The 27,874-nt window shown below is 52.1% G+C and overlaps 2 protein-coding genes across 6 annotated transcripts; both read right to left on the bottom strand.

Annotated features, from left to right (window-relative positions):
• Positions 1-6,277: 6,277 nt before the first annotated feature.
• Positions 6,278-11,290, bottom strand: DHH (desert hedgehog signaling molecule). Its single transcript, XM_032143470.2, has 3 exons — positions 10,723-11,290; positions 7,624-7,885; positions 6,278-6,996 (listed from the first exon to the last, which is right to left on the bottom strand). The coding sequence occupies exons 1-3, from the start codon at positions 11,023-11,025 to the stop codon at positions 6,371-6,373; spliced, it is 1,191 nt and encodes a 396-aa protein (XP_031999361.1). The 5' UTR covers positions 11,026-11,290; the 3' UTR covers positions 6,278-6,370.
• Positions 11,291-13,663: 2,373 nt separating this feature from the next.
• On the bottom strand, positions 13,664-27,652 carry LMBR1L (limb development membrane protein 1 like). Of its 5 annotated transcripts, none has more exons than XM_058433340.1 (17): positions 27,248-27,652; positions 23,764-23,865; positions 22,725-22,758; positions 21,548-21,658; positions 21,249-21,352; positions 20,488-20,614; positions 19,892-19,960; positions 19,688-19,752; positions 19,280-19,352; positions 19,105-19,188; positions 18,932-19,008; positions 18,280-18,357; positions 18,059-18,132; positions 17,362-17,452; positions 17,193-17,259; positions 14,473-14,634; positions 13,664-14,265 (listed from the first exon to the last, which is right to left on the bottom strand). In XM_058433340.1, exons 3-17 carry the CDS (start codon positions 22,753-22,755, stop codon positions 14,198-14,200), a joined length of 1,281 nt encoding a protein of 426 aa, XP_058289323.1. In that variant the 5' UTR covers positions 22,756-22,758; positions 23,764-23,865; positions 27,248-27,652; the 3' UTR covers positions 13,664-14,197. The 5 variants fall into 5 exon arrangements, with proteins under 5 accessions (XP_058289323.1, XP_031999358.1, XP_031999357.1 ...); XM_032143467.2 differs by having other exon boundaries at positions 18,059-18,072; positions 21,548-21,687; positions 23,764-23,848; positions 27,248-27,650; XM_032143466.2 differs by having other exon boundaries at positions 21,548-21,687; positions 23,764-23,848; positions 27,248-27,649.
• Between the last annotated feature and the right edge of the window lie 222 nt (positions 27,653-27,874).

Here is a 27,874-nt window from a genome sequence, read left to right as displayed (position 1 = left end):
GAGGTCAAGAGTTAGAGACCAGCCTGGCCAACATGGTGAAACCCCATCTCTACTAAAAGTACAAAAATTAGCTGGGCTTGGTGGCAGATGCCTGTAATCCCAGCTACTTGGGAGGCCGAGGCAGGAAAATCGCTTGAACCTGGGAGGCGGAGGTTGCAGTGAGCTGAGATCGTGCCATTGTACTCCAGCCTGGGTAACAAGAACGAAACTCCATCTCAAAAAAAAAAAGGAAGAAAGAAAGAAAGAAAGAAAGAAAGAAAGAAAGAAAGAAAGAAAGAAAGAAAGAAAGAAAGAAAGAAAGAAAGAAAGAAAGAAAGAAAGAAAGCCAGCCAGGCTCATTTTTCAAGGACAGCTGATTACTTTCACTAAGTAGAGACCCTGTCTCAGCACTGGTCTCTTTCTACCTCAAATATTTCTGGAAGCTTGAACTAGTTTGCTAGAGCTAACATAACAAAATACCACAGACTGGGTGGCTTAAATAACAGAAATTTATTTTCTCACAGTTCTGGAGGCTAGAAGTCCAAGATCAAGGTTCTAGCTGATGTGCCTTCTGGAGAGGGCTCTCTTCCTGTCATGTAGACAGCCACCTTCTCTCTATGTCCTCACATAGCCTTTCCTCAGTGCATGTGCGAGAGCGAGTATTCGAGCACTCTGGTGTCTCTTCTTATAAGGGCACTAACCCTGTAGGATCAGGGCCCTACCCTTATGACCTCATTTAACCTTAATTACTTCCTTAGAGTCCCCTTCTCCAAATACAGACACAGTAGGGATTAAGGCTTCAATATATGAATTTGACCTGGGGGGAGGAGACACAAACATTCAGCCATAACAAAGTTCCATCTTCCCTCTCCTTCTCTAGTCCATAAAGAGCTAAGGGTCTTCTTATGCTTTCTGTGTTGGCATACCAGCCTGCCATAGATTCCTGCCAGAAACCTGTATCAATATATGTATTTCCTTAACTGGATGGCTAGAGAGCTTTAGTTAGGGAGCCAGTGAAAATGAGAGAGAAATAACTGTTAGAAAGCTGGGAGGACTTTATAGTGACTCAGTGAAGGAAATGAGAAAAAGTGAAAAACAGCTTAAGGTCCAACAAGCTGGGGCCCCATTCATCAAGGTGGTCTTATTTCTTTTTAAAAAAATTATTTATTTATTTGTTTATTTATTTTGAGCTCTTGCTCTGTCACCCAGGCTGTAGTGCAGTGGTGTGATCATAGCTCACTGCAACCTTGAACTCCTGGGCTCATGCGATCCTCCCATCTCAGCCCCCCAAATAGCTGGGACTACAGGCATGCACCACCACACCTGGCTAATTTTTTAAATTATTTTTTGTAAAGACAGGGTCTCACTATGTTGTCCAGCCTGATTTTTTTCTTTTTTTTTTTTTGAGATGGAGTCTCACTCCGTTACCCAGGCTGGAGTACAGTGGCGCAATGTCGGCTCACTGCAACCTCTGCCTCCCAGGTTCAAGTGATTCTCCTGCCTCAGCCTCCTGTGTAGCTGGGATTACAGGCTCCTGCCACCACGCCTGGCTAATTTTGTATTTTTAGTAGAGACAGGGTTTTACCATGTTGGCCAGGCTGGTCTTGAACTCCTGACCTCAAGTGATCCTCCCACTTTGGCCTCCCAAAGTGCTGGGATTACAGGCATGCACCTGGCCCAAGTCTTATTTCTTGTTACTCCTGTTTCATTTTGCCACTTACTGGCTATGGTAACTTAGCCACGTGACTTAAGCCTCTCTTTGTCTCAATTTCCTCTTCTGCAATCAGATGGTGATTGTGAGGATTAAATGAAAATGCAGATAAAGGCCAGTGTGGTGGCTCATGCCTGTAATCCCAGTACTTTGGGAGGCCGAGGCGGGTGGATCACCTGAGGTCAGGAGTTTGAGACCAGCCTGGCCAACACAGCGAAACCCCGTCTCTACTAAAAATACAAAAAATTAGCCGGACATGGTGGTGGGCACCTGTAATCCCAGCTACTCAGGAGGCTGAGGCAGGAAAATCACTTGAACCCGGAAGGCAGAGGTTGCAGCGAGCCGAGATCATGCCACTGCACTGTAGCCTGGGCAACAAGAACGAAACTCTGTCTCAAAAAAAGAAAAAGAAAGAAAGAAAGAAAGAAAGAAAGAAAGAAAGAAAGAAAGAAAGAAAGAAAGAAAGAAAGAAAAAAAAAGAAAGAAAGAAAGAAAGAAAGAAAGAAAGAAAGAAAGAAAGAGAGAGAAGGAAGGAAGGAAGGAAGGAAAGAAGGAAGGAAGGAAAGAAGGAAAGAAAGGAAAGAAAGAAAGGAAAAGAGAAGGAAGGAAGGAAAAAGAAAAGAAAGGAAAAGAGAAAATGCAGGTAAAATATTAGAGCAGGGCCTGGCATATCTTAAATTGTCAGTAACCATTAGCTACATATTGTTACACTTCCAGTCTTCTGCTCTAAATAAGTTGCACAGCTTCACCTCAGATTCTGAGTCCTTGCTCATGATGTTCCTCTGCCTGAAATGCCATTTCCAGTCTCCTCCGCCTACACATGCTTCAACATCCTAGTCAAGCCCTCCTTTCTCCACAAGGCCTTCTCTGTACTAATATGGCATTTACCACTGGTTCAGCTCATCCAAATTAAGTAACAATGTTAAATATTTTCTGTGTTTATGTATACTTCTCCAGGGAAGAAGCTGTTTCTTAACCTTTTGTGTTTTTCAGTGGGGAATACAGGGCTACACTGCAGATGTTCAGTAAATCCTGCTTGAAGAAAGGAAAGAAGGAATAGAAGACTGGATTCTGGGCAGATAAACAGAAAAGTTTCACCTGAAACTTTTAGGCAGTGGTTCTCAACTCTGATTTCTCAATATGCAGAGAGGTATTGCCAGGGTGATCACAAAATGCTTCATAAATTCTCAAAACAAAATTACTTTTAATTATACTTCTTCAGAAAAGTAGTTTCAGGCACTACCTGGACCCCATTATGCTTTCACCTCCTTGAATACTGAGCTCAAGGGTCACAAAGGTGAGGGACATGAAGAGTCAACTTCGATATGTAAGGAAGTCTGGACTACTACAGAAATGCTGCTAGTATAGCTCCAGCTTCTGAAAGTGCTGTGACACAACCCCAGAAAGTTTGCACGACTGATGCTTTTAGTGGAGTGGTGAGGAAAGAAGCGATAGGAAGGCAGCAAAGTCAGTGAGAAGTGGCCAAAGAATAGAAAACATTTGGCCGGGCGCAGTGGCTCACGCTTGTAATCCCAGCACTTTGGGAGGCCGAGGCGGGCGGATCACGAGGTCAGGAGATGGAGACCACGGCGAAACCCCGTCTCTACTAAAAATACAAAAAAATTAGCCGGGCGTGGTGGCGGGCGCCTGTAGTCCCAGCTACTCGGAGAGGCTGAGGCAGGAGAATGGCGTGAACCCAGGAGGCGGAGCTTGCAGTGAGCCAAGATTGCGCCACTGCACTCCACCTGGGCGACAGAGCAAGACTCCGTCTCAAAAAAAAAAAAAAAAGAAAAAGAAAACATTTGCTGAGTGCCTATTCCACATCCAGCACAGTCCTTGTCAACCATCCTGTCACGGAGGTATCATTATCCCCAGATCTAGCTGGCTTCTAAACTGAATCATCATCGCCTATTTTGTTGATGGTGAAAGGTGCTGCAATTGGGAGGTGTTGCATGGCCAAGTGAATATGTACACCTGCTGCACCGACATGGTGCACATTGCTGCTTGAAGGCAAGTCATGGATTTTTTTTTTTTTTTTGAGAGCTAGGAGGGGCCTCAAAGGAATAAATATAATAAAGGGAGGAAGTGAGGATTGAGAGGTAAGCCTCAAGCCTAGAAATTTGCTTACAGGATGTAGTTTAAGGGAAATCAATGAGTTCTCCTTGTCCTGAAATATCTCCCTAGCTAACTTATTACAGTGCTAGGAATCATCACCATTATGATTTTATGGTTAAAGTTTAAAACTTTAAGATACATGTATTACCGCTGGGCACAGGGGCTCACACCTGTAATTCCAGCACTTTGTAGGGCAAACACAGGAGCCCAGGAGTTCAAGACCAGCCTGGGCAACGTAGCAAGACTCTGTCTCTACAAAAAATACAAACATTGCCAGGCATAGCGGCATGCACCTGTAGTCCCAGCTACTTGAGAGGCTGAGGTGGGAGGATTGCTTGAGCCCAGGAGGTTGAAGCTGCAGGGAACCAAGGTCACACACTGCACTCCAGAGTGGGCGACAGAGCGAGATCCTGTCTCTTTAAAAAATACATGTGTATATATATATATGCATTATCTGATTACCTGGGAAGGGCAGTAAAACTAAGGAGCCCATCAACATAGGAAAACTAATTCATTTGTCGGATTAGTCATCACCTGTGGTGACATGACAGGAAGGCACCGGATCTGATAAAAAGAGACAAGGGCAGGTTTAGAAAGTAGGAAAGGTCCACAGCTTGGGATGTGTTTCTGAGGCACGGAAAAACAAAGGTGGCAACAGAGCCTCAGCGTGGGTTGAGGCCAGCGGTGGGTGGAAGGACACCAAAGGTAAACTTGGCCTGCTTCCAAATATTGCCTTTATCAAGCACTACCTGGAACCCTATTATGCTTTCACCTCCTTGACAATTGAACTCAAGGGTCATGAGGGTGAGGGACATGAGGCGGCAACTTTGATATATCAGGAAGTCTGGGCTACTACAGGTATACTAGTAGGGCATCTGCAGCTGCCAGGAACCACAGAGCTAAACTAGGCAGGAGGGATGTAAAAGTGCCATGGTTTGGAAAGACTTTCCCAAGGAGAAGCAGGTGGACTCCTTGACAGCTCCTGATATGTGTGACTCAGCGCTGGCAGCTTAACAAGGCCCACCCATCATCTCTCCCTCCTGGGAGCAGGCTCCTTTGCGCAGGTCCAGTACACCCTTCCATGTCTGAGACCACTTTCCTTCCGTTTCAGAGAACCGTATGCACAGGCCTAGAATTCTCTTGAAGGCCACCAGAGGGCGGTGTATAGCAGGGACCCTGTGCGGTGGGAGCGCACAGCGGCTACCGGCAAGGGAAAGCTCCGGGTGGTACCAACAACCCCCGACTATTTCCTCCTCCCCGCCTCACCTCCACCCAAGACACTTCCCTTCTGGAGCAGCCCAGCTTCCTCCAGAGCTTCCATTCCTAACTCAGGGGCACCTGCCTGCCTGGATTCCAGGTGTCTACTGCGTTGGAACCTAAAGGTTCCAAAAACACCCAGGCTAGGGAAGTAGAGCTGGTGATAATGGGAGAGGGAGGAGGAGGCGCTGAAGACCAAGCCAGTCAGGGCCAGCGATCAGGAGGGGAGCTCGGGTTGTAATGCTGATATGCCCTTGTTTAGGGAATCTACTTCCCCCACATACACCCAGGCTGAACCCATTCTCTGTCTCTCAGCAGCCCTTCAGTAAGGAAATATTCCAGCATCTTACCGTGTCCCCCTTCCTTTTTCAGGCCGTGACTATGTGACGATTGCAAATTATTAGCCAGATTTCCCATGGATCATCAGTTGGCCCAGTGGCATATCAGAAAAAACATCCACCCCATTCAGGCCCTGCTACCAGGGTAGGATGGGGACCAGGACTACTGGCTAACAATAGGGGACTAGATGCTTTCAGTATCAGTACTCATAGGGGCCTGAGCCCCTGCTGGAGCCCCTATAAACAGAGAAGGGGTGTGCACAGTCTTTCCCACCCGGGACAGCCCTGGCCCCTTCAGCCGCAGGAGCGAAATGCTGGTCCCCTCTGGGTGGGAGAAGGAAACAGCAGCCTGGAAAATGGTATGACTCTTGTGGGCTCTGTTGCTTATGGGTTGGGATGCCCCTTCTGAAGGGAGGAAGAGGGTCCCAAAGACCCTGCTGAGGAAGGAGGGGGAGCCGGAAGTAAGGTGTTAACTCAGGTTGGCCACCTTTCTCCCCCTCTCTGGAGGTGAATCACCCTCTGAATGGAAGTGTTTTCCAGTAAGCTCCTGAAAGCCTTCCCTTTATTAGCCCACCTTGTAGGAAAATGTCAGATGTCAGACTGGCTGGCTGTGTCAGACAGTGTTAATGCCATGCCCCAGCCCCTCACCTTGGCAAGCTGGGCAAGGGAATCATTATATTACAATTTATAAATAAGAAATAAAATAAAATTATCGGGTGGGGCTGAGGCACTGGGGGAGAGGCTAAATAGTCCTCTTTAAGGAGTGCGCACCATCAGCCTTACCTACCTAGGACCCGGGATCACCTCCTCTCAGTACGAGGTTGCCCCTGAGCCAGGCATAGCCCCATTTTCTCCCTCCCCCTCCCTCTCCCTCCCTTCCAGTCGGCATCGTCCGCTGCCCACACCCCCATGTCTCAGCCAGCAGGCCCTCGTTTCCTCGGGCGCTTCGAGGTTTCTATGCCTGGGACGCTCAGCCCAGCAGCTCCTCCGCTAAGCGGTAGAGGAGCCGAGAGTACCAATGCATGCCAGTCGGCTGGACCGCCCCGCCGGGGAGCAGCGCCCCTAGCGCGTGCAGCAGTCGCAAGGGGGCAAAAGCGCGGTGCGCCCACTGGTGACTCTCCAGAACCGCGTAGCACGAGGCCAGGACATCGTTCACCAGCAGCGTCCCGTGCGCGGTGAGCGGCGCGAACACGCCCACGGCTTCCTCCCGCGCCACACGGGCCACGCGCGCTGGCCGAAGCGCGTCCCCGCCGGGCGCCAGCACCGAGTCCCCAGCGCGTAGCCGGCGCGCGAACACCGGTGCAAAGTCGCCCGGCGCGGGCGCCGGCCCTCGAGCGGCAAACACCAGGTGCCAGGGCGTGAGCAACAGTTTGCGTGGGGGCCACTCGGTCTCCACAGCCACAAATGAAGCCCGGCGCTGCAAGTCCCGGTCCAGGAAGAGCAGCACCGGCGTGGGCACCACCCGGCCTGACGCATCGGCCGCCAAAACCCAGTCTCCGCGGTGCAGTTCCCGCAGCCCCTTCCGCTCGCCGCTCCACAGGCGCACAGTTGCATTTCCCGGAAAGCAGCCGCCCGCCCGGACCGCCAGTGAGTTATCTGCAGGGAACAACCACAGGGAGGATTGAATCAAGACCAGCGGTTCCAGAATGATTCTCACGGCCAGCGCAGATATCGCCAGTCATGGACAACACAATTTCCCATTAATCTGACTGGTCCCGACCTGGGCATAAAAGGAAGGGTGGTTTTTCTTTCTTTTCTTTTCCTTTTTCTTCTCTTTTCTATGTATGTATGTATTTATTTATTTATTTATTTTGAGATAGGGTCTCGCTCTGTCGCCCAGTAGATGGAGTGCAGTGGCGCCATCTCGGCTCATTGCAACTTCTACCTCCCGGGTTCAAGCGATTCTCGTGCCTCAGCCTCACGAGTAGCCGGGATTACACGCATGCACCACCACGCCCGATTAATTTTCGTATTTATAATAGAGACGAGATTTCACCATGTTGGCTAGGCTGATCTCGAACTCCTGACCTCAAGTGATCCGCCCACCTTGGCCTCCCAAAGTGCTGGCATTAGAGGCGTGAGGCACCGCCTCGGCCTGGACGGGTGGTTTTCAACCCTAAAGCCCGCTTGGTCTCCCCTAGGGTGGCAACAGGACTACTGCAGGCTCAGTTTCCCGGAGGGAGCCCCCTTTGGGCGGATTTTACCACCCTCCTCCTACTGTACCAGCTTTGACCGACACGTGGACGTGGTTGCGGGACTCGTAGTAGACCCAGTCGAAGCCGGCTTCCACTGCGAGGCGCGCCAGCAACCCATACTTGTTGCGGTCGCGGTCAGACGTGGTGATGTCCAAAGCACGGCCTTCGTAGTGGAGTGAATCCTGAGCGTGGTGGCCGTCCTCGTCCCAGCCCTCAGTCACTCGTAGGCGCACTCCGGGCCACATGTTCATCACGGCAATGGCCAAAGCGTTCACCCGCTCCTTACAACGCTGGCGGGGAATAAAGGAGTCAGTCTCCCCACCACCACCCTGGGGGCAAAAGGGACTTGGATAGGAGGGTTGATTCTTTGTTATTCCGGCCCCACTCCTCCCCCTCCCAGCTTTTGAGTGTCCTGGAGAAATGAGAATCTGAGTCGATGGTAGTCGCCAATCTGCACTCCGTTCCCAGGACGTCGTTGGACAACTGTGGGGTCACCTCTGAGGTTGAGAGGGGGTGCCCATACCCAGCTCCTTCCCCATTTTTAATGTCCGTCCCTCACCCCTATTGGTTCTGGGACAGCGGCTCAACCTGGGAAAAGGCCAGAGTTAGGAGGGCGAATGGAAGCGTGGTCAGGGAGGGCCTGGTTGCTCCCGGGGAGCCCCTGTTTGAGCCTGGCCCCCGCCCCAGGCACCGGCTCCCCTCCCTCCGCCTGATTCGTCTTTTGTTTCATTGCCTTCCCTGGCACCGGGCATCGCTTCCTTCCTTCCTTCCTCCTCCTCCTTTCGGCCCCTAGCATTAACCCTTCGTGCTCTGGGTGCCCCCCACAGAGGTGCCCAAGAGGAGCTGTGCGGGATCAAGGCTGCTGGAAAAAGGATTGGGGTAGCGGGGGTTGCGCGAAGTACAATGGCCATTCTCCGGGATGACTTAACCGAGCGAGAATCCTGAGCCCAGGCCGGGGACGCGCTGGGAGAAGCGGACTCAGCAGCTCCGGCCACAAAGGCGCTTTTCAGCCGCCTCGGCTCAGGGAGAGGAAAGGGCAGAAAGCCGCGCCCCCCAACCCTGCTCCGTCCGCCTAGGTCCCCTCCCCCCGCGCGGCCAGTCTTCCCAGTTCCAGCTAAGGCTCTGCCAGTCCGGAGAGCCCCTATCTCTCCCATCTCTGCTCTAGATGCAGCCCAGAAGGGCGTGGGAGCAGCACCTGAGAATAACGCTCTCCTTGTGCGGATCTGGGGAGCCCCCTGCAGGGTGAGAGTGGAGAAGAGGAAAAGAAGCTGCGGCTGGAAGCTGGCACCTGGGGGAGTGAGACCACAGTTATCTTGGCCGCTCCAGCCTGGGAGCGGGAGACCTTGGCGCGCACCATAGCAGGGACACCGCGGGAGGAGGCGCAGAGGGACAGCTTCCTTTTTTTCTTTCCCCTCCGACCTCTCACCTGTTAGGACTTGGTTTTCTCCTAACAGAAAGACACTTTTCCCCTCTCCTTCTCTAGTCGCCTCCACCCCGCAGAGTTGGGGGTGGGTGGGGGGAAAACAGGAAAAGTGGTAGCTCCTTCCAACTTTGTCTTTTCGTCCCCTAAGGAGGCCCTGAGGCCCTGACCTGCGGGGGCAGCAGCCCAGTGCAGAGCCAACTCAATGGAGGCCTTTTGCAGCCAGGGTGTGGGAGATAAGTAAGACTGAGGGGGCTCCCAGGCCTGTCGGAGCCCCTCCTGAGCCTGTCCCTTGTTCTGCCCACTCTGCTGCAGGTGGCAACCAGAGGAAAGGGCCACAATGTTCCACGGCCAAGGAGGAAAGAAGGAATGCCCCTTTTCCCGTCTCTAGGTAGGAGGAAGGCTTCAGGGCAGAAGCAAAAGGAATTATTTCTCCCCTGGACAGGTTTTCCTAACAAAGTAACCTGGAAAACTATGGCAATTAGTCAGAGGAAATCCGTACCCCTCCCTCTCCCCCCACCTCCCCACTCCATACACAATTAGGTGGTGTAATGGAAAGTATATAGGGCTTAGAATCAGGAGTCCTGAATTCTAGTCCCAGCCATGCCACTTTAAATTGTAAGAGTTTAAATTGCTTTTCCTCCTGGGGGAAGTCCAGCTCTCAGATGTAAAATGAGGGTGGCAGTGGGGGTGGGGAGGGTTGGAGGAATGTGATCTCCCAAGTTTTCTTTCAGTTCTAACATTCAAGATCACTGGCCAGGCTAGATGAAGTGGCTCACACGTGTAATCCAGCACTTTGGGAGGCCGAGGCGGGAGGATCCCTTGAGCTCAGGAGTTCAAGACTAGCCTAGGCAACATGGCAAGACCCCGTCTCTACAAAAAATAAAAAATAAATCACTGGCCAGAGGTGGTCCTTCTCTTCCAAGGCATTGTCCACCTCACTCTAGGTGGTTCCAATGCTCAAAAATGGTAGTTGAATTTATCCTAATTATGTAATTTCAAGGAAAGCCTCTGAGATAGGCAGAGCTTGGAAGACTTAGGAGCCCTCTGATTCTCAGGTGGGTCCATCTGTTATTCTCACTGGGGATGACTTTGTAACCTCAAGATTATCGTTTAGACCCTAGGATAGCCCTAGAATAGACCCTAGAAGAGATGTGTCCTGGTTCTAGGACACGTTTCCCATGCCAAAAGCAATGTCTGCCCAACCCCTCCTCAGGTAGATGGTCTGGTGACCTGACCCTTGGCCACCCCTGTCCCAGCCCTTTTCAGTCTCTTCTTTTCGGCCCACAGAGCTTTTCTACAATCAGGTCAGGAGCCAGGCTTCTGTCTGCTGCCTAGCCAGCTCCTGGCCCCCAGCTCACCCCAGCCCTTCCTGCCTGGCTGGGTGGCTGACCCCCGGTCCACGCCTCAGCCATTTCCCGTCTCGCCTGCCGCCATCCTCCTTTCCCCGCCCTCGCTGCCTCTCCCAGCTTCACTCTCACTAGTCAGTCCCTCCTCCCCTCCCCATCCCAGACTATTCTAGTCGGGATCCCTCCTAACCATTCTGTCCAGCCAGCAAGGATTTTTTTTTTCCCCTGGGGCTGGTGACAAGGGAAACTCTAAGGCTAAAGTCTCTGTAGGTGAAGCTGGACTCACCCTCCTGGGCTGCCATAGGAAAACGGAGGAGCTGACAGTGCCCGGGCGCAGGTAGGGAGAGGCCCTCCTTACCTCAGTCATCAGGCGGTCGGCACCACTGTTCTCCTCATCCTTGAAGATGATGTCGGGGTTGTAGTTGGGCACGAGGTCCCGGAAGCGCTCGGAGCCCCTCGCCACCCTCCCCTCGGCTGGCCCACTGGCGCCCAGGGTCCGCTCTGGCACGCCGGGGACAAATTGCTTGTAGAGCAGCGGCACGAGCTGCTTGCGCGCATAGCGGCGCCGGCCAACCGGCCCCCGGCCCGGCCCGCAGCTCTGGGCTGGCAGCGCCAGAAGTGCCAAGCAGCATAGGGGCAGTAGATTGGTCAGGAGAGCCATGGATACACCGGACCTCGGCCAAAAGGGAGCGTTCTTGTCCTCACTAACTCTCCTGTCAGTTAGGCATTGCCACAGGCACCAGAGAGGGCAGCAGGCAGAGCTGCCCCCAGAGTGCCCTAGAGCTCTTGTGGCTCCGTGCACCTGGCTGCTGCTAGCTCTGCCCACGTGCCCCGGGAGCGGGGAGGGGGGGGTGTCTAGGACCTGCTACTGACAAACCATCATAGCAGGGAAGGGGGGTCGTGGGTCAGTGCCAGCCCAGCCCGTCTCTGCTGCAGGACTCTGGTGCTGCCAGAACGCCCGGACTCCGGACTCCGGACTCCGCCTTAAGTGGCCCCTGGCCCCGCCCTCCGCCCTTCTCCCAAGACCGCCCCACCCCCTCCCACCCGGGCGGGGGATCTAGCCGGTCACTGCTGGTCCATTTTGTGACTGAAGTGTGTCCCATCCTGGAAACCAGGCAGACACCTGCCTAGGAAATCCTTGTAGCTTTACAGTCCTTGGCTGCCTAAACATCCTTCTACCTCCAAGCCTAAACTTGGAACCAAACCACCCTCCTCTGATACTTGAATTGGAATTTTTACTCTCTCAAAGCCTACCCTGGCAGGCCATGCCCTCCGCTGTCATCCAGGAAGTATGGGTTCCAATTTCGGCCCAAGACCAGCCAAGCCCTTTGGGCATACAACCAGAGCCTCCCTTCTCTGTGGTCCTCCCCAGATCTCCCCGACTTCCATCTCTCCTCACACTCAGCATTAAGCAGGACTGGGAGGCGAGGATACCAGGGGCCCATTTCTCTACCAACTTTACAGTCTCCTTTGGAACTTCCCCAGAACGAGGAACAGAGCTTGGTACTTATTGTCTGGTTTAGGGCTTCCAACATTTTCCCCCTTCTCTTCTTTGCCAGGCATCTAATAGCTGCTGCTTTTCAAATGAATAACTTGTCAGTTGGAAGCTGCTGAAGGGCAGTGGACACTCAAAAGTCTTTGTAAGAGGTGAGGATCACTTCCCTTAACCGTCCATCTAGGCACCTCTCCAGCTTTCTCCCTCTCTGGACTCCTGGGGCTCCATTTTCAGCCACCCAGATCTCATCTCAGAGGCACCACAGCCATTTTCTTTTGTTTAGAAGTCATTTCTTCTAAGAAGCCTTCCTTGATGTCCCAACACTGCCCACCTGTGTTCCCTCAAGAACCATCACTTAACTGCAGTAGTAGAACAGTATTAGAATTATCTGGCACCTTACTAGACAAAGCAATCTTAAGCACACACATATTTATCATGTATCTCCAAGGTTAAGTGCCTACTCTACAGAAGGGTGCTTTGCAAGTATTTGTGGAATCTACACTTCGTGTTTCATACTCACCCTCCCCTCACCCCCCGTCACCCCACTCTATGGCTAGTACTCATAGCAACTTTGTGTATGTTAGAAAAAACCAGGCCAGGCACAGTGGCTCACTCCTGTAATCCCAATACTTTGGGAGGCTGAGGCAAGGACTGCTTGAGGCCATGAGTTGAAGACCAACCTGGTCAACATAGTGAGACCCCGTTTCAAAAAAAAACATCAATTAGTGGGAGATGGTGGTACATGCCTGTAGTCTTAGGTACTCAAGAGGCTGAGGAAGGAGGATCACTTGGGTGCAAGAGTTCAAGGCTGTAGTGAGCTAAGATCATGCCACTGCACTCTAACCTGGGTGACAGAGACCCACCCCCCTCCAAAAAAAGATGGCGGGTTGTCGTGGCTCACCCCAGTAATTCCATCATTTTGGGAGTCCAAGGCAGGTGGATCACTTGAGCTCAGGAGTTCAAGACCAGCCCAGGCAACATGGCAAAGCCCCATCTCTACTAAAAATACAAAAATTAGCCAGGCATGGTAGCATGCATCTGTTGTCCCAGCTATTCTGGAGCCTGAGCTGGAAGAATGGCTTGAGCCCAGAATGCGGAGGTTGCAGTGAGCTGAGATTGCACCACTGCACTCCAGCCAGGGTGATAGGGCCAGACCTTGTCTCACACACACAAAAAAAAAGAAGAGAGAAAAAAGAAAAAAAAAGCACCCCTTCCTCAAGATGACCGACATTTATGAGAAAACTATCATAGTAACTATCCACACAATGACTATGAGGTGAATAGTGTCCCTGGAAGTTGTGCAATACACAATCTGTATAAGCCTAAGTTTTGCGCTCTTACTCCCAACATAGCACATGGGCTCTTCAAGAAACTGATGGCCTCTAGTAAAAAGCTAGATGCTTCTCTCAGGTAGGAAATGAAAATCCTTGTCAGCCAGCCACTTATTTTACTCTATATCCAATAGTTAAGCCAGGGAGGATAGGGCTGAAGGTGTGAGTGTACCGGGGGAGGTTATCCTACTCCTATGCCCATGTCCTACCCCCAATACTCAAGGTACAGAAACAAGGCCATGGATATAAGGAGGATTCAGGGGACAAGCCAGCTTTAAGCAAGGCTGAGGATGGAGGAGTTTCCCACTGCCCAACTGCATGGTCTAACACCAGATCCAAGTCCCCAAAGGATGCTAATAATATAGATGAAGGGGAAGGAAAAGGATGGTGGGCAGGACACCTCTGCTTCTCTTACTGGGCAGACGCTGGGCTGGTGGGAGCAAGGCTGTTCAAATACACACAGAGACAGGCACTTTAAAAAAACAAAGCAAACCCTGGGATCAACTTTATTGCTGATGGGTGAAGCCTCCTCCTCCCTATCCCCTTGGTCTTTCAGGTGGTCCAAAGCCCCTCCAGGATAGCACAGTGCTTAGGCTCTGCTGGGCCAGAGGCAAGGGAGACAATCTATCTCCCCAGCCTGCCCTGGCCCAGTCCTTTCCCTGCCCCCACCCTACCCTATTGCACATCAAATCATGTAAACATGGCTATGGGCATGGCCCAGAACAGCAGTGAGGCAGATTGATGTGTAAACAGATTTGGGACCAGGGGCTAGACCCAGTCACCCAGCCCTACCCCATGCTGAGGCCACAGTTAAGTATGGAAAGGCAGGGGGTCCTGGTCCCAAACTCTGGCTCAGATTATGCAACAGTGCAGATGGCTCTGCTCCCCTCTGCCACCCACCCTCTCAGATTCCAGGTCCTGAGGTCCAACTAGCCTTGGGCTTCCCTCCAGGCCTAGGCAGCAGATGGTAAGTGTCCAGTTTTTTCCTTCCCATCCCCAGCTGGAGGTCACTGGTGCTGGGTCTTCCTAGATGCCCGGGGGAAACCGGAGACGGGCAGCGGCAGTCTGTCCAGCCCTGGAGAAGAGGAGGAGATGGGCAGTCAAAAGCAAGTCAAAGGTCCAGTCCGTTAGGGAGCAGGCAGCCAAGCCACAGAATGTGTGAATGAGGTACGTTACCCACAAAGCAGGAAGCACACCCTCTCCCCTGCTGGGGTGACCCGTGATCCAGAGGGTCCTAGATGACTACCACCCGCCACTAGCCTGCACCCTCACTCCCTCTCACCGAAGGCTCGGATCAGCTCTGCCCGCACAGCTGCAGTGAAGGTCTTCACCAGACAGAGTGTGGTGAGGACTGCAAAGGCTGCGTTGTAGAAGAACACAATGTAGAAATTGCCCAGCCAGTTGAAGCGTCCAAAGTCACCCAGCAGGTCAAAGCGAGTGAGCCCTGAAGTACAAAGGCCAGGTTGAGAGGTGGGCTCCCCAGGCCCTTTTCTGCTACCAGCCCAACTTTCTGCTGCCTCCTGGTGGCCACATTTCAACACTGCAACTGATAGGTTGGCCTCTCCCAATTCTACCACCCAAGCTGTCTCAAGAGCAGTTCGGGACTGTTCAAAGTCTCAGCAGCTAGGCTTGCTTCAACTTCGCTTCCAGAGTCTGGTATCTTCTCCTCCAGTGAGGCCTCCTCTGGCTCCTGGTGTCCCCAGGAACTCCCAGAGCCTACTACTTGTTCCTGGGCCTGGAATAAGCAGTTCACCAAGTTTTTTTTAGTAGACAGAACAGTGTGGTTGCTGAGTGCTCAGACTGATCAGGCTGCTTTGGTTCATATCCCAACTCCACCCCTAACTAGCTGTGTGATCTGGGGCAATTTCCTTAAATTTTCTGTGCCTCAGTTTCCTAAGAATTAAATGAGACAACACACATAAAGCACTGTCTGTGCCAGGCACTATTCTAACATTTACTGGTCCCCTCACAATATTATCATAAATCAAAAAACTCTGCTCCCCACCTTTAAATATTCTTACCTGCATCCAACCTAAAGGAACTAACTGGAAGACCCACAAGCCTACTTTCTTACAAATTCTCCTGGCATATATACAAATGGTAGAGTGGAAATAATATAACGTTAAGAATGAAATAGAGCTGTTTTTTGTTTCGTTTAATTTGGTTTTGGAGTGCAGTGGCACAAGCTTAGCTCACTGCAGCCTCAAACTCCTGGGCCCAAGCAATCCTCCTGCCTCAGTCTCACATATAGCTAGGACTATAGGTGTGCTAATTAAAAAAACTTTTTTTTTTTTTTTTGTAGAGATGGGGTCTCACTATATTGCTCAAGCTGGCCTAGGACTCCTGGCCTCAAGTGATCCTCCCACCTTGGCCTCCCAAAGTGCTAGGATTACAGGCGTGAACCACCGTGGCTGGCTCACAGCTGATTTCTTTTTTTTTTTCTGAGACAGAGTCTTGCTCTGTCACCCAGGCTGGAGTGCCATGGTACCATCTTGGCTCGCTGCAACCTCCACCTCCCAAGCTCAAGCAATTCTCATGCCTCAGCCACCTCCCAAGCTCAGCAATTTTCATGCCTCAGCTGAGATTACAGGCACGTGCCACCATACCTGGCTAATTTTTGTATTTTTCATAAAGATGGGGTTTCGCCATGTTGGCTAGGCCAGTCTTGAACTCCTGGCCTCAAGCTGATCTGTCCACCTTGGCCTCCCAAAGTGTGAGATTACAGACGTGAGCCACCAGGCCTGGCCCCAGAACTAATTTAAATATGAAATCACATATAAAATACAGAGGATGATGTGGTATTTAGGGTGAGGTAGGAGGGCGGCTGTTACCTCTGCAGCTCACGTACTACCTTGGGGTGAACTAGTTACACTCTTGAACTTTTTTTTTTTTTTTTGAGATGAAGATTCACTCTTGTTGCCCAGGCTGGAGTGCAATGACGTGAGCTCAGCTCACCGCAACCTTTGCCTCCTGGGTTCAAGTGATTCTTCTGCCTCAGCTTCCCGAGTAGTTGGGACTACAGGCATGCACCACCACGCCTGGTTAATTTTGTATTTTTAGTAGAGACGGGGTTTCTCCATGTTGGTCAGGCTGGTCTCAAAATCCCGACCTCAGGTGATCCGCCCACCTTGGCCTCCCAAAGTGCTGGGATTACAGGCATGAGCCACTGCGCCCAGCCACTCTTGAACTTTTTAACCAGTTAATTCTAGATATAGCTCTAAAGGCAGGAGAAGGAGTGAGTGTATTATGTGACACCCCAGTGTATAGAGAAAGCACTAGCCTGGGGTTCAGGAGACAAGGGTCCTAGACTGACTTGACCTTGCCTCAAACTAGCTGTATAATCTGGGTTAATCAGGTAGCTTCTCTGTTTATCATCTTTCAAATAGGAATATTTACTAGATTATTCACCCGGGAGAAAGATTTAGAAAAAAGTGTGTTCCCTGACCAAAAAGTAGAAGTAAATGAGAGGCAGTGGGATGTACCAAATGTAAAAAGTATGTACTGGCCGGTGCGGTGGCTCACGCCTGTAATCCCAGCACTTTGGGAGGCTGAGGCGGGCGGATCACCTGAGGTCAGGAGTTCGAGACCAGCCTGGCCAACATAGTGAAACGCTGTCTCTACTAAAAACACAAAAAGTTAGCTGGGTGTGGTGGCGGGTGCCTGTAATCCCAGCTACTCGGGAGGCTGAGGCAGGAGAATTGCTTGAACCCGGGAAGTGGAGGTTGCAGTGAGCCGAGATCGTGCCATTGCACTCCAGCCTGGGTGACAGAGTGAGACTCCGTCTCAAAAAAAAAAAAAAAAAAAAAACAGTATGTACTTTGACCCTGAAGCTCAGTGTAGGCACTTTACAGAGCCTCGCTTTCCTCATCTGTATAATGCGGATAATACCTACTCATGGGTTTGTTGTGGGAATTAGAGAAAGCATGTATATAAAGTGCCTGCTTTGCATCAGTAAGTACTCAAAAAAATCCAATTCCTTTATCTCCTCCTTTCAATACTTACCCAGGGTTCGAGAGAAGACAGGAAGTGCTGAGCTCAGGACCAGGAGACAGACACAGTTCCCAATTATCTGGATGGAAGCAGGGAAAGGAGAGGTGAGGGTGGAAGAGCTGCAGGCACCTAGTGCCCATCCACACCCCCCGGGAGGCTTCCCTTACCCCCTCCCAGCTACCTGCGTCATGGCGGTGTCGTGCCATCTGGGCCGCAGGCTCCGGAAGAGTGGAGAGCTATAGAAGCCCACAACTGAGGACACCATTAGGTAACTGCCACTGCATTAAGGAAGAACTGGCTGGCTCCTAAGAATTAATAACTCATCTCAAAGGGAACAGGCTCTCTCCCAGCCCACTTCCTTTTTTTTTTTAAGACAGGGTCTCACTTTGTCACCCCGGCTGGCTGGAGTGCAGTAGTGCGATTTCAGCTCACTGCAGCCTTGACGTTCTGGGCTCAAGCGATCTCCCACGTCAGCCTCCCACGTAGCTGGGAATGCAAGCACGCACCACCACGCCTGGCTAATTTTTTGTACTTTTTGTAGAGACCGGGTTTCACCATGTTGCTCAGACTGGTCTTGAAATCCTAAGCTCAAGCAATCCACCCGCCTCAGCCTCCCAAAGTGCTAGGATTACAGTTGTGAGCCACTGCACCTGGTCTCTTTTTATTTTCTTCTAATCAGATTCTACTGAACCACCAGCCCTCCTTTCAAAATTAAGTCTTTTCCTTCTTTCTGAACCCGAGGTTGATGAAAACTTGCCCCACTTCCCATCAGTGTTGCTCAGAGTCCCAAAGGAGACAAAGTCCAAGAAGTGCTCTGTCTAGAGTCCCAGGAGACAGGTTTGCTGAACAGAGGCAATGATGGGTTTCCAGAAGGATACAAGATGAGTACCACCTGAATGACAGCACCAAAGGAGCCCAGCTTGGAGAAGGAGACCTGGCCTAAGGAGGCACCCTGAGGAGTGGGGCAGTATCACTGTGAGCATCCCCACCATCAGCACTGCCCAGCACCCAGCCTTCCCACTGTCCTCAGCTTCTGCCTCCTCTCCCCAGCTGTTCTTAGGCCCTCCCCAAAGGATATGGTGGGAGGGCAGCCTGGTACCTGCATGCCTCGGGGCATGGCAGCCTCATCGATGAGCAGCTCCAGGATGTGGATGGCCACAGTGAGCACAGACAGGCCCTGTGTGAGGCAAGGTCAGACTCCCATCCCACCCCTGACCACGGCTGGACCCAGAGCTAAAGGAATGGGCAGAGACTCTGGTCTAACATTTTCAGTTTCCAAGACTAGCTCTGCTTCCAATGAGCTGTATGGGACCTCATCAAGGCTGCTATTAGCAACAGAGTGCCTTTGAGGATATCATAAGATACATCTCCTCTAGGTGGAAGGATTGCAAAAAGGCTGAATAGGAAAAGGCATCTCTCTTCCTCCAACTGATGAGATCTATTCCCGAGTCCATAGGGGAATTGACTGAATTTCAATGTTTATTATTCTCATGCCAGGGCAAACCTGCACAACTCCTCACTGGCCCTGTGTGACCTTGGGCAAGTCACTCAACTCTGTCTCTTCATCTACAAAATGGGGATTGATGTGCTCAACATTTGTGCTCAGCACAGGCAGGACATAAAAGTAGGCACTCAGTGAGAAGCAACCACTATTACTGATGATAACCAGGTCCCTGCATTGCCTCCCCTCTCCCTGAGAAGGCCTCAAGTACTGAGGGTCCACTCCCCACCTCCAGGGCTGGTATACCCACCGTCAGCACCAGCAAGCACAGCATAGCCAGGGGGTAGCCCAGGTTCCGTTGCCAGGCTGAAGCCTTCCGCCGCTTCTCTGTGCAGGGATGGGAGGCTGTCAGCAAGCACCTGGAACCAGGGGCTACTCTCCTTGGGGAAAGCCAGGTATCCCAAGCCCTACCGAGCCACATACCCAGCAGGACCCTCTGTGTCTGCAGAGCCAGGACCTGTCTGTGTAGCAGCTCCATGTCTAAAGGCAGCCAGCAGGAAGTAGGATCTGAGGGCAGAGAAGATGGTGTTGCTCTCCAGTCCTGCAGTCTCTGCCCAGGCCAAGCCCACCACCCCAGCAGGGAAGAACTGCAACTCACTACAGATCCTGCGGGTCAGGGCTGCCTCCTCAAAGGCTGAGCAGTACAGCTGCTCCTCCAGGTCTTCCAGCAGCTAGGGGCAGGGGAAAGGAAGAGACTAATTGTCAGAGGCTCCCTGACCCAAAGGCCCCAGGAGAACCCTGTTCTTCCCAGGGCTCCATAGTCCCAGGCCTCCCCCAGACCCTCATTCACCCGCAACTTTGCTCAGTCCCTCCCAATTGCCCTGTATTCTGCCCTGCATGTCTGGTGACCAGCTCTGCATGATAGAGGCACAGAATACAGGAACCAACAAAGGCTGTAGCTCTCTGCAAGTTGTGTACTACACAATCATAGGGTTGTTTCATTGTTTGGTTCCAGCTCTGCAGGAAGCTCACCCTGCAGGATCAAAGAGCAAGGAACACCACATACCCGGGGCTTGACCAGCAGCTTCCCAGTGACGGAGAACATGCGGGCGAGACCCAGTGGAGTACACACTGTGGGGACAAGAGCCAGTCACCTGCCAGACCCTGCTCGCCACCCCTTCCCTAACATGCCCCTCCATTCCCTCTCCTTCTAGCCTGGTTACTCTGGTCCAAGGACCCTGCCCATTCCTCCCAGACCCTGTACACTCACCCAGGAGCAGCAGAACCCCAAGGAAGGAGATGCATGAGTAGAGGTAGGGGAGATAGTACTCCCAGAAGTCTAAGGATAAAAAAAAGAGGCATGTCAGCTCATCTCTCCTTGCTTACTGTCCCCAGGCTGACAGGCCTCAGAGTCTAGACAAGGGCACAGTCCCCACAGGGGTTAGGCAATTAATACAAATGAAGAAAGCTGGCCAGCATTAGCAGAAGAGGGAGTGGCAGGGCCTATAGTAAACTGGAGATCCTAACCCCTAACTAAAGGGTACAACTGCTATTTGGCCCCCATCACCAGGGACTAATGTAGCCAGATCTTCTCCTTGTCAAGCAAAGTTAGATATCTGGATATCAATGTGAAACCTCCCAATTTAAAATGTTAGCAACTGAATAATATATATTTTAAAAACCATTGCATGGGCCCAATGAAACATTTCTGCAGATTGGATTTGGCCAGATGTCTATCAGTTTGAAACTTCAGTCTAAGGGAGAAGGTGCCAACATTTTCCACTTTAGAAGGTTACGGTCATTCCAGGCAGGGGGACATGAGCCAACTGAAAAGCCACACAGCCTGGAGGAAGCTGGGCCACTCACCATAGAGTGACTCTCTGCTGGCCTTGTTGTTGTCCACGATGGCTGACGCCACCCACACCATACCTAGCACCAGCAGAGTGAGGAGCATCAACATCACCACCGTCTCATAGACCCGGCCCAGGACACCCTACGGGAGGAGGCAACAGGTGAAGAAGGTTAACATCAGGGCAGTGTGGGGACATCGGAGATGGCGGCCGGCCTGAGGGAACCAGAGAGTTCTGGATTCAGCAGATAAGAGAGAGGGTTTTCCTCTTATTCTGCTAAGTTGCTCTGTCTTCCCACTCCCCAGTCTAAGGTCACCCCACATACCAGGTGTTCTTCATTTGCATCTCCTTTCCCCAGACCTATTCCTTGTCGTTGTGTGCTCTGGGAGGCTGACCTCTGAGGTCTGCATCCCACAAGCTCTTTGCCCTCTGGTTTCGCATCCAGCAGGAGAATGGAAGGTAGAAGAAAGGTGAGTGTATGTTTCCTGTGAGTCCTCCCATGTCTGCCACAATGGTTTTGGCAGTGATTATGACACTAATACAACAGCTCTTCTCTGGGCAGCTTCACATCCCTGGCTTCAGCTATTAGTGGATTCTAGAAATCATTTCCTCGCTTTGTCCCTGCGGGCCTAACGGTGGTAATGACTTCCTACTGTCACTAGAGCCTCAAACTTCCTTTAACTAAACCTCTGCAAATAGCCTCTTTATTAAAATCTCTTCAGTTGAACCATGTGTGTGGAATTCCGTTTCCTGCCTGGATGCATATCCCCTACTTACCTTTCTGGAGCCAGCAAAGCCCTCAGACTCAGTGAAGAAATATGCAAAGGGCATGAGGAAGATGAGGGACAGGTTGGAGAAGAGAAAAACAAGGTTCCAGAGGCCTAGAGCAAAAAAGGAAAAGCAGAAGTGGTCAGTAAGGGGAGCGGCAACCCACAAGAGGCTGATCATTTGCAGGAGAAGCAGAGTGGGAAGGTGCGACATATGACTGATAGGCGCACGGCTGCCTAAGTCCACCCGACTCTATCTGCTCTCTGCTCCCCATCCCCACCCCCAAGCAGCCTCCAGGAGCCACACACCATGGATGAGGGAGCCGTTGAGCCACTGGATGTAGTAGTTCCGAGGCAGGGAGAGCAGCACCTCATTGCTGATGATGGAGAAGGGCAGGAGCAGGACAGCACCCAGGGCAACTGCCAGGGTAAAGGTGCACAGCTCGAGCCTGGGCAGAGAAGGGGACAGTGTCCTTGCTTAGCTCAGCACTCACTACCCTGTGCTGAAGAAGCCCCATTTGTCCTGAGGGTACCTGTGGCTTCCAGAACCAGCTGTAGCAATCACAGAGCTAAGGAAGGAGCTGTCCAGCTGGGGTTCTATCCACTGCTGCCCCACCCTAGCTCTTTACCTCCAGGGAAGCCCCAGCTCATGGGATGGGCACAGCCTCGGGCATTCATGGGAACCTGGTCACCTGCCATGTCACATACCCAGGCTGTCCCCAGGAATGTGGTCCTCCCATACATGCCTATAAGTTATGCCAGGTATGATGCCAAAACTAGGGGCCTGGCTTCTCTTCTTTGCTCAGGGATATGGATTTCTGAGCTTACCTCTTTTAGCCCAGATAAGCACAGGGTCATCCCATATGGCTATGCCCTGCGCAAAGGCATGAGGGCAAAGGAGGACAAGAGGGAACTGAAACCTAGCTTCATAGCCAAGGTCCATGCCCTGGACTGCATACACTGAAGACGGGCACTTCTATCTCGTTGGTCCATCAAGGGTGGAGGGCTGCCTTCTCATCTATTGACTCAAAGGAGTCATATCTCTATCCTTCTCTGCATGTACTAGTGAACACTGGCAGCCTGGAATATGGGCCTTTCTCCCAGAACCAAGCATGCCCCTCCCTCAGGGGTTCCCACCTTCCCCACACCCTGCTCTTTTTCCATCAATCTGCATCCCCCCTCCACTCCCTCCCTATTGGTCGCTGGGAGGTGAAGCCAAGCTGGAGTCATTTCCGGTGACTCAGGCCCCAGCGGATGTTCCTGGCCACGAGGCTCCTACGAGCTCCTGGCCTAACCAGGAAGACAGGAACGGCAGCTTTTCTGAGCGTCCCCAGGGTGAGGTAAAGCCGGAAGCCAGAAATGGGGTGGAAACAGAAACTCTCTCTTCACTGTGTGAGACTTCCCCCTTCTCCCTCCAGCTCCAGGCCTCCCTAGATCCCAGTTCCTAAAGACCACTGACGTTAGGTGCTGAGGCAGGGACACTTACGCAATCTTGTTGACGGTGGCATCTTCATCATCCACTGTAAGAGACAGAGGCACGGGGAAGAGGCAGGAGGACATCAGGTGGCAGCTCTGAGGCCGTTGGTATTACAATGTGCTCCCTGCCCCATCCCTGCCCCCTCAAAGAAGGCAGAGCTGAGCAGGAGGCTCCAGGAGACCACACATTATGAACTCCATAGCCTGTTCTCCAGCCAAGGTGGCAGCTTAAAAATCAGTGGTCCCAGGTGAAAAGAATATAGGCCAGACATTCCTATACTTCTTTCCTCCTCCCTAGATCTCTCCCATCACAAGTTCCTCTTTATATGCTCAAAGTATTAATATAATAAACAACTAGTCTGTGAGGTTGGTTTACATCAGTGGCTGGGTCCAGGAAAGTGAAAAGAGAGGAGGGGGAAGGGGAGATTCACAGAGAAAGTCCCCAAGGGAATTACTCTAGGGTAGCTGCCTTGTTGGGTGGGGACTCACCCTGAGCCATCCTGAGAGAAGGAAAGGCTGGAGCTAGGAACTGGGGCAAGTGTGCCCCACCCCCAATTACACAATGTCTAGGGAAGGAAAGTTGCAATCTGAGCATACTCAGGCGCCCCATAAAGAGAAAGGCCACCATCACCAGGTTCCCCAGTCATCAGGGAGGTCTCTGGTCCTGGCTGTGGGAGCACTAGGAGAGGAGATGACACAGAGCCTGTGCCCGTAATGACATTCATCCAGCAGTTGCCCACTTCAGGTTCACAAAGGGCTTTCACATTAACCATTTCCTTTGGTCCACACAATGGAGTAGGGTAGACATTGTTATGCCCATTTTGTAGGATGAAACTGAGGATCAGAAATGTTATATGACCTGCCCAGCAGACACTTCCATCTAGCCGCCCTTGCCCCTGTCTGTGCAGAAAGGGAGGCTGAAGAGGCAAAGGCTCCAGAACAGCCTCACACAGCCACTGCTCCTTTCCCAATGGGCACCATAGGCCCATTCCCCTGAGGTTCGCCCATGGCAACAGGGACTGTGGCAGGAGGGAGGGAAATTAAAGTACCTGTGGTGAACTCAGCAGGCTTCTTGAAGCGGGTCAGGAAGATGTGGCAGAGGATGTACAGTGTCGCAAACAGAAGTGTTGATATCTGTAGCAGAATATGAGCTGGAATGAGAAGCTCTAACCTTCAGCACACTCTACAGCCCCAAGGGCCTCTCTGTTAATTCCATGGCCATCACTTCCTCAAGATAAGGCTCCATACTTCCAAGGGTTCCATCTGGAAGTATGTTCTGTTCTGATCCCCCAGGTACTTCCTTCTAGTCAGGGCCCCAGGGGCCTCGAAGAAGGGCCAGACAGGGGCTGCCCCATGCACCTGGGGAAACAGCACCATGCCCAGCCCTACAAGGACTTCACTGGGAGAAAATAGCTCAGCCCAACTCTGGTTGGTAAATGGGCAAAGAAAACTCCCAGAAATGCACATGCACACGCATTTCAAACCAGCTACAGAACCAGAGGGAATTTACTCTGAGCACATTATTGGGAATGAAAGCAGGTTTGAGGGGAGGAAGACGTCTGCATTGTCCTGGCACCCCATCGCTACCCCACCCTCCTACCTCCACCCACACTGCTGCCTTGACCCAAAGTAGGTGTCATGTTTCTAGACCAAGTCACAACTTCTATTCCATGCTTATTTGGGGGCCTGAAAGATCAAGTCTGCTCTGGGCCAAACCAGAGTCTCATTTAATCCTCTAGCCCTAACAGTGGGCTTTAGCTGGGGCCCAATATCTACAGTGCTTCTAGAGCTGGCTGGACTGCCAAGTGACAGTGATGGTGGAACTCAGCCAGGTTAATCTGCATGTTCATTCCTACTCTACCCCAAGTAAGCTGCTGCTGCCCAGAGGAGGAGCCACTGGCCAGCTTGGCTCTATAATCAAGAACAGAGAGTCTCGGTCAGGCACGTGGCTCATACATGTAATCCCAGCACTTTGGGAGGCCGAGGCAGATGAATCATTTGAGGTCAGGAGTTCGAGACTAGCCTGGCCAACATGGTGAAACCCTGTCTCTACTAAAAATACAAAAATTGGGCTGGGCGTTGAGGCTCACGCCTGTAATCATAGCACTTTGGGAGGCCAAGGTGGGAGGATCATGAGGTCAGGAGTTCAAGACCAGCCTGATCAACACGGTGGAACCCCGTCTGTACTAAAAAAACAAAAATTAGCTGGGTGTGGTGGTGCGTACCTGTAATCCCAGCTACTCAAGAGGCTGAGGCAGGAGAATCACTTGAATTCAGGAGGTGGAGGTTGCAGTGAGCCGTGATCGCGCCACTGCACTCTAGCCTGGGTGACAGAGCAAGACTCCGTCTCAAAAAAAATTACAAGGCCGGGCGTGGTGGCTCATGCCTGTAATCCCAGCACTTTGGGGGGCTGAGGCGGGCGGATCACAAGGTCAGGAGATCAAGACCATCCTGGCTAACATGGTGAAACTCCATCTCTACTAAAAATACAAAAAATTAGCCAAGGGTGGTGGCGGGCGCCTGTAGTCCCAGCTACTCAGGAGGCTGAGGCAGGAGAATTGCTTGAACCCAGGAGGCAGAGGCTGTAGTGAGCTGAGATTGTGCCACTGCACTCCAGCTCTGGCAACAGAGCGAAACTCAGTCTCAAAAAAAAAAAAAGCCGTGTGCCTGTAATCCCAGCTACTTGGGAGGCTGAGGTACAAGAATCACTAGAACCTGGGAGGCGGAGGTTGCAGTGAGCAGAGATCACGCCACTGCACTCCAGCCTGGGCGACAGTGAGACTAGGTCAAAAAAACAAAAACAAAAACACCAGAGAGTCTCAAGAAGAGAATTTATTGTGTTTGAGATAGGCCAAGAAGACAAGATCAGTCTCACAGGTCTTCCAGTCTCCAGAAAGGGCTGACCCCACAGGGAATACACATACAGCTATCTATACAAGGAGGGAACAATCCACAGAGACACAGGAGAGCCATCAATCTAGAACAAAGTCATAGCTTTTGACATTAGGGAAGCAGAATAGAAGGAGCCACTCAGATTGTAGCTGCAAGATTTTTATAGCCTGTGTTCTGCCCTGGGCTTGCGTAATAGCCAGGAAGGTGGGAGGGCTCAAAAGGTCAGGTTGGAGTTCCACGCAGTTCCAAGAAGCTAGGTTGCTCTCTAGCCTCTAGATGAGAGCCAGGTGGGGGAGGCACCATAAGTCTTCAGGCTACCCTTAGCCAGCACTGATGTTCTCAGCTCATGGGACTAAAGGACTGGGGAGACATCCAGGAGGCTGCTTCTGTCCAAGGTCTCATCCCTCCCCGTTCTCTAGGAATGTGAGCCTCCAGCCTGACACTGTCTCAAGGCCTGGGTGTGCCTCTGCAATATGCCCAACCCACCATGTGGACTGTCCACCAAGAAACACACAAGGAAGGCTTGCCAAAAGCACACTTCTACTGGAGTTGCACACACAGACTAATATACTTTCCTGTCCTCACAGATAAGAGCAGACCTAATTATGTCCTGGCTCAATTTACCCCTCCTCCAATCAGGCTGCCCAGGGCTGGCTAGAGCTCAGCCTGAGAAAAATGAAGGGAATGACCCCAACAATGGGTTCCCAGACTTACTAACATTTCTTTCTGTTTTTCCAAACCATTCCCTTTCCATTTACTATCTGGAGATGAGGGTTGCCCTGGGGAGCTCTGGGGAAGGAAACAGGAGAAAGGAGAGAGGTGAGAACTCAAAGCAAGGCTGAAAAAGATATGACTCCCTAAGCTCCACTGGGTACCCCTACCCCAGAATTGAATAGTCCACTTCTGTGCGCAAGGTTCAGCTGTCGCTCTAAGTGGCAGGGAGGGCTTAAGGAACAGCAGCCAGGTACCCTCTGAAGCCCTGGGAGGACCACTCACTGGGGAAACCCCGGAATGGCTGAGAGGCTGGGAACCCAGCCTTGCAGGGTTTCAAACAAACACTAATGAGAAAGAAAAAAGACAGGGGAATACTTGGTTGTTCCTCATCTCTACATATTAGGATCCACCCCAGTAAGACTCCTTTCTTCCAAAGCAGGAGATGACCCAGCAAGTCCCCAGGTTTCTCCCGTCTGCCATCCCTACACCTCCCCTCTTTTCTGGAATCAAGCTCAGTGTGACGACGTCTCCCCTTCATCCAACGTCAGCTGAGTTTGCCCTCAGCCCAGTTTGAGAAGCAAACCCATCCTTCCCCGATTATCAGACTAAGGCGGACTCCGCAGGCTCTCAGTCCCCGGACACCCCCAACAGGAAGACGCGCTGGGTGAGGGGTGGGAGGGAGGGGCAGGGGAGGGGCGTGTGGGGGAGGAACGGAAACGACGGCCTTTGTTTATCGCTCAGGGACCCAGCTGATCCCATCTAGGGGATCGCTAGCCGGGCACCCGCCCTTCTGTGCGGACGGAGGCCTCCGTCGCCCGCCGCTGGCCCAGGCATGGTTTGACGGCACTCTGAGACCAGATGGGCTCGGACCCCAACCTCCCCGTCTCCCGCAACCCCCGCTTCTCCCCGCCGCGGCCCCGCACTCACAATACACTCGCGGATCCTCTCGTGGAATAGCTGTTCTCGCACGGATAGCACTTCGTAGTCAGGTGCTTCCATACTCTGCTCAGCATGACTGGAGCCGGGGTGCCTCTGGGCCCGGGGAGGACGAGCGGGGAGGAAGCCGCCGCCGCCAAGCACCCGGACCCAGCCTAGGAGCCTTTCCTCGCAGCCTGCGACAGAAACTCGGGGCAGTCTGGGGCTCAGATACAGTCGTCCGGACGCCCCGCCCTTAAAGGGGCAGGCACCACCCGCCTCGTTTTAAAGGGCTCTGTCCTCCCTTTGCTCCCCCGCCTTTAAGGTCGGGTCGCGCTCACGTTTCAACGCAAACACCCGCCACTAGGCTCGCTACGAGGAAGCGCCGCTGAGGTTCCATCTTTTTAAGCGATCTAGTGACGACACAAGGGATGGGCGGGTTCCTTCCAGGGGGAGGAACTCATTGGCTCCTGGAGAGCTGCCGCTCATCGCTGGAGGAGCGCTGATAGGCTCGCCTTGTGGAGGAAGGCGGGATCTTTTGGGCCTGCCGCTGCTCATGCTAATAGAGCAACTGTCTCTCTTATCTGGGAAAAGTGACGGTTCCTGGATTTTAGTAGCAGCCAAGATTTTAGTTTGACC

This window comes from Hylobates moloch, unplaced genomic scaffold, assembly GCF_009828535.3.
Source record: "Hylobates moloch isolate HMO894 unplaced genomic scaffold, HMol_V3 SCAFFOLD_22, whole genome shotgun sequence".
Classification (NCBI taxonomy): Eukaryota; Metazoa; Chordata; class Mammalia; order Primates; family Hylobatidae; genus Hylobates; species Hylobates moloch.
Note: the sequence above shows the minus strand (reverse complement) of the source record. Positions and strands in the feature narration are given on the sequence as shown.

Excerpts from the sequence above, each read along its gene's own strand:
- LMBR1L (XM_032143468.2), bottom strand. The coding sequence starts at position 23,703 with ATGGGCCTATGGTGCCCATTGGGAAAGGAGCAGTGGCTGTGTGAGGCT. Across the intron at positions 19,961-20,487 it reads CAGCAGAGAGTCACTCTATG|ACTTCTGGGAGTACTATCTC; the intron begins GTGAGTGGCCCA and ends TTTTATCCTTAG. Across the intron at positions 19,753-19,891 it reads TGGGGTTCTGCTGCTCCTGG|TGTGTACTCCACTGGGTCTC; the intron begins GTGAGTGTACAG and ends TTGTCCCCACAG.
- DHH (XM_032143470.2), bottom strand. The coding sequence starts at position 11,025 with ATGGCTCTCCTGACCAATCTACTGCCCCTATGCTGCTTGGCACTTCTG. Across the intron at positions 7,886-10,722 it reads CCGACCGCCTGATGACTGAG|CGTTGTAAGGAGCGGGTGAA; the intron begins GTAAGGAGGGCC and ends ATTCCCCGCCAG. Across the intron at positions 6,997-7,623 it reads CCACGTGTCGGTCAAAGCTG|ATAACTCACTGGCGGTCCGG; the intron begins GTACAGTAGGAG and ends TGTTCCCTGCAG.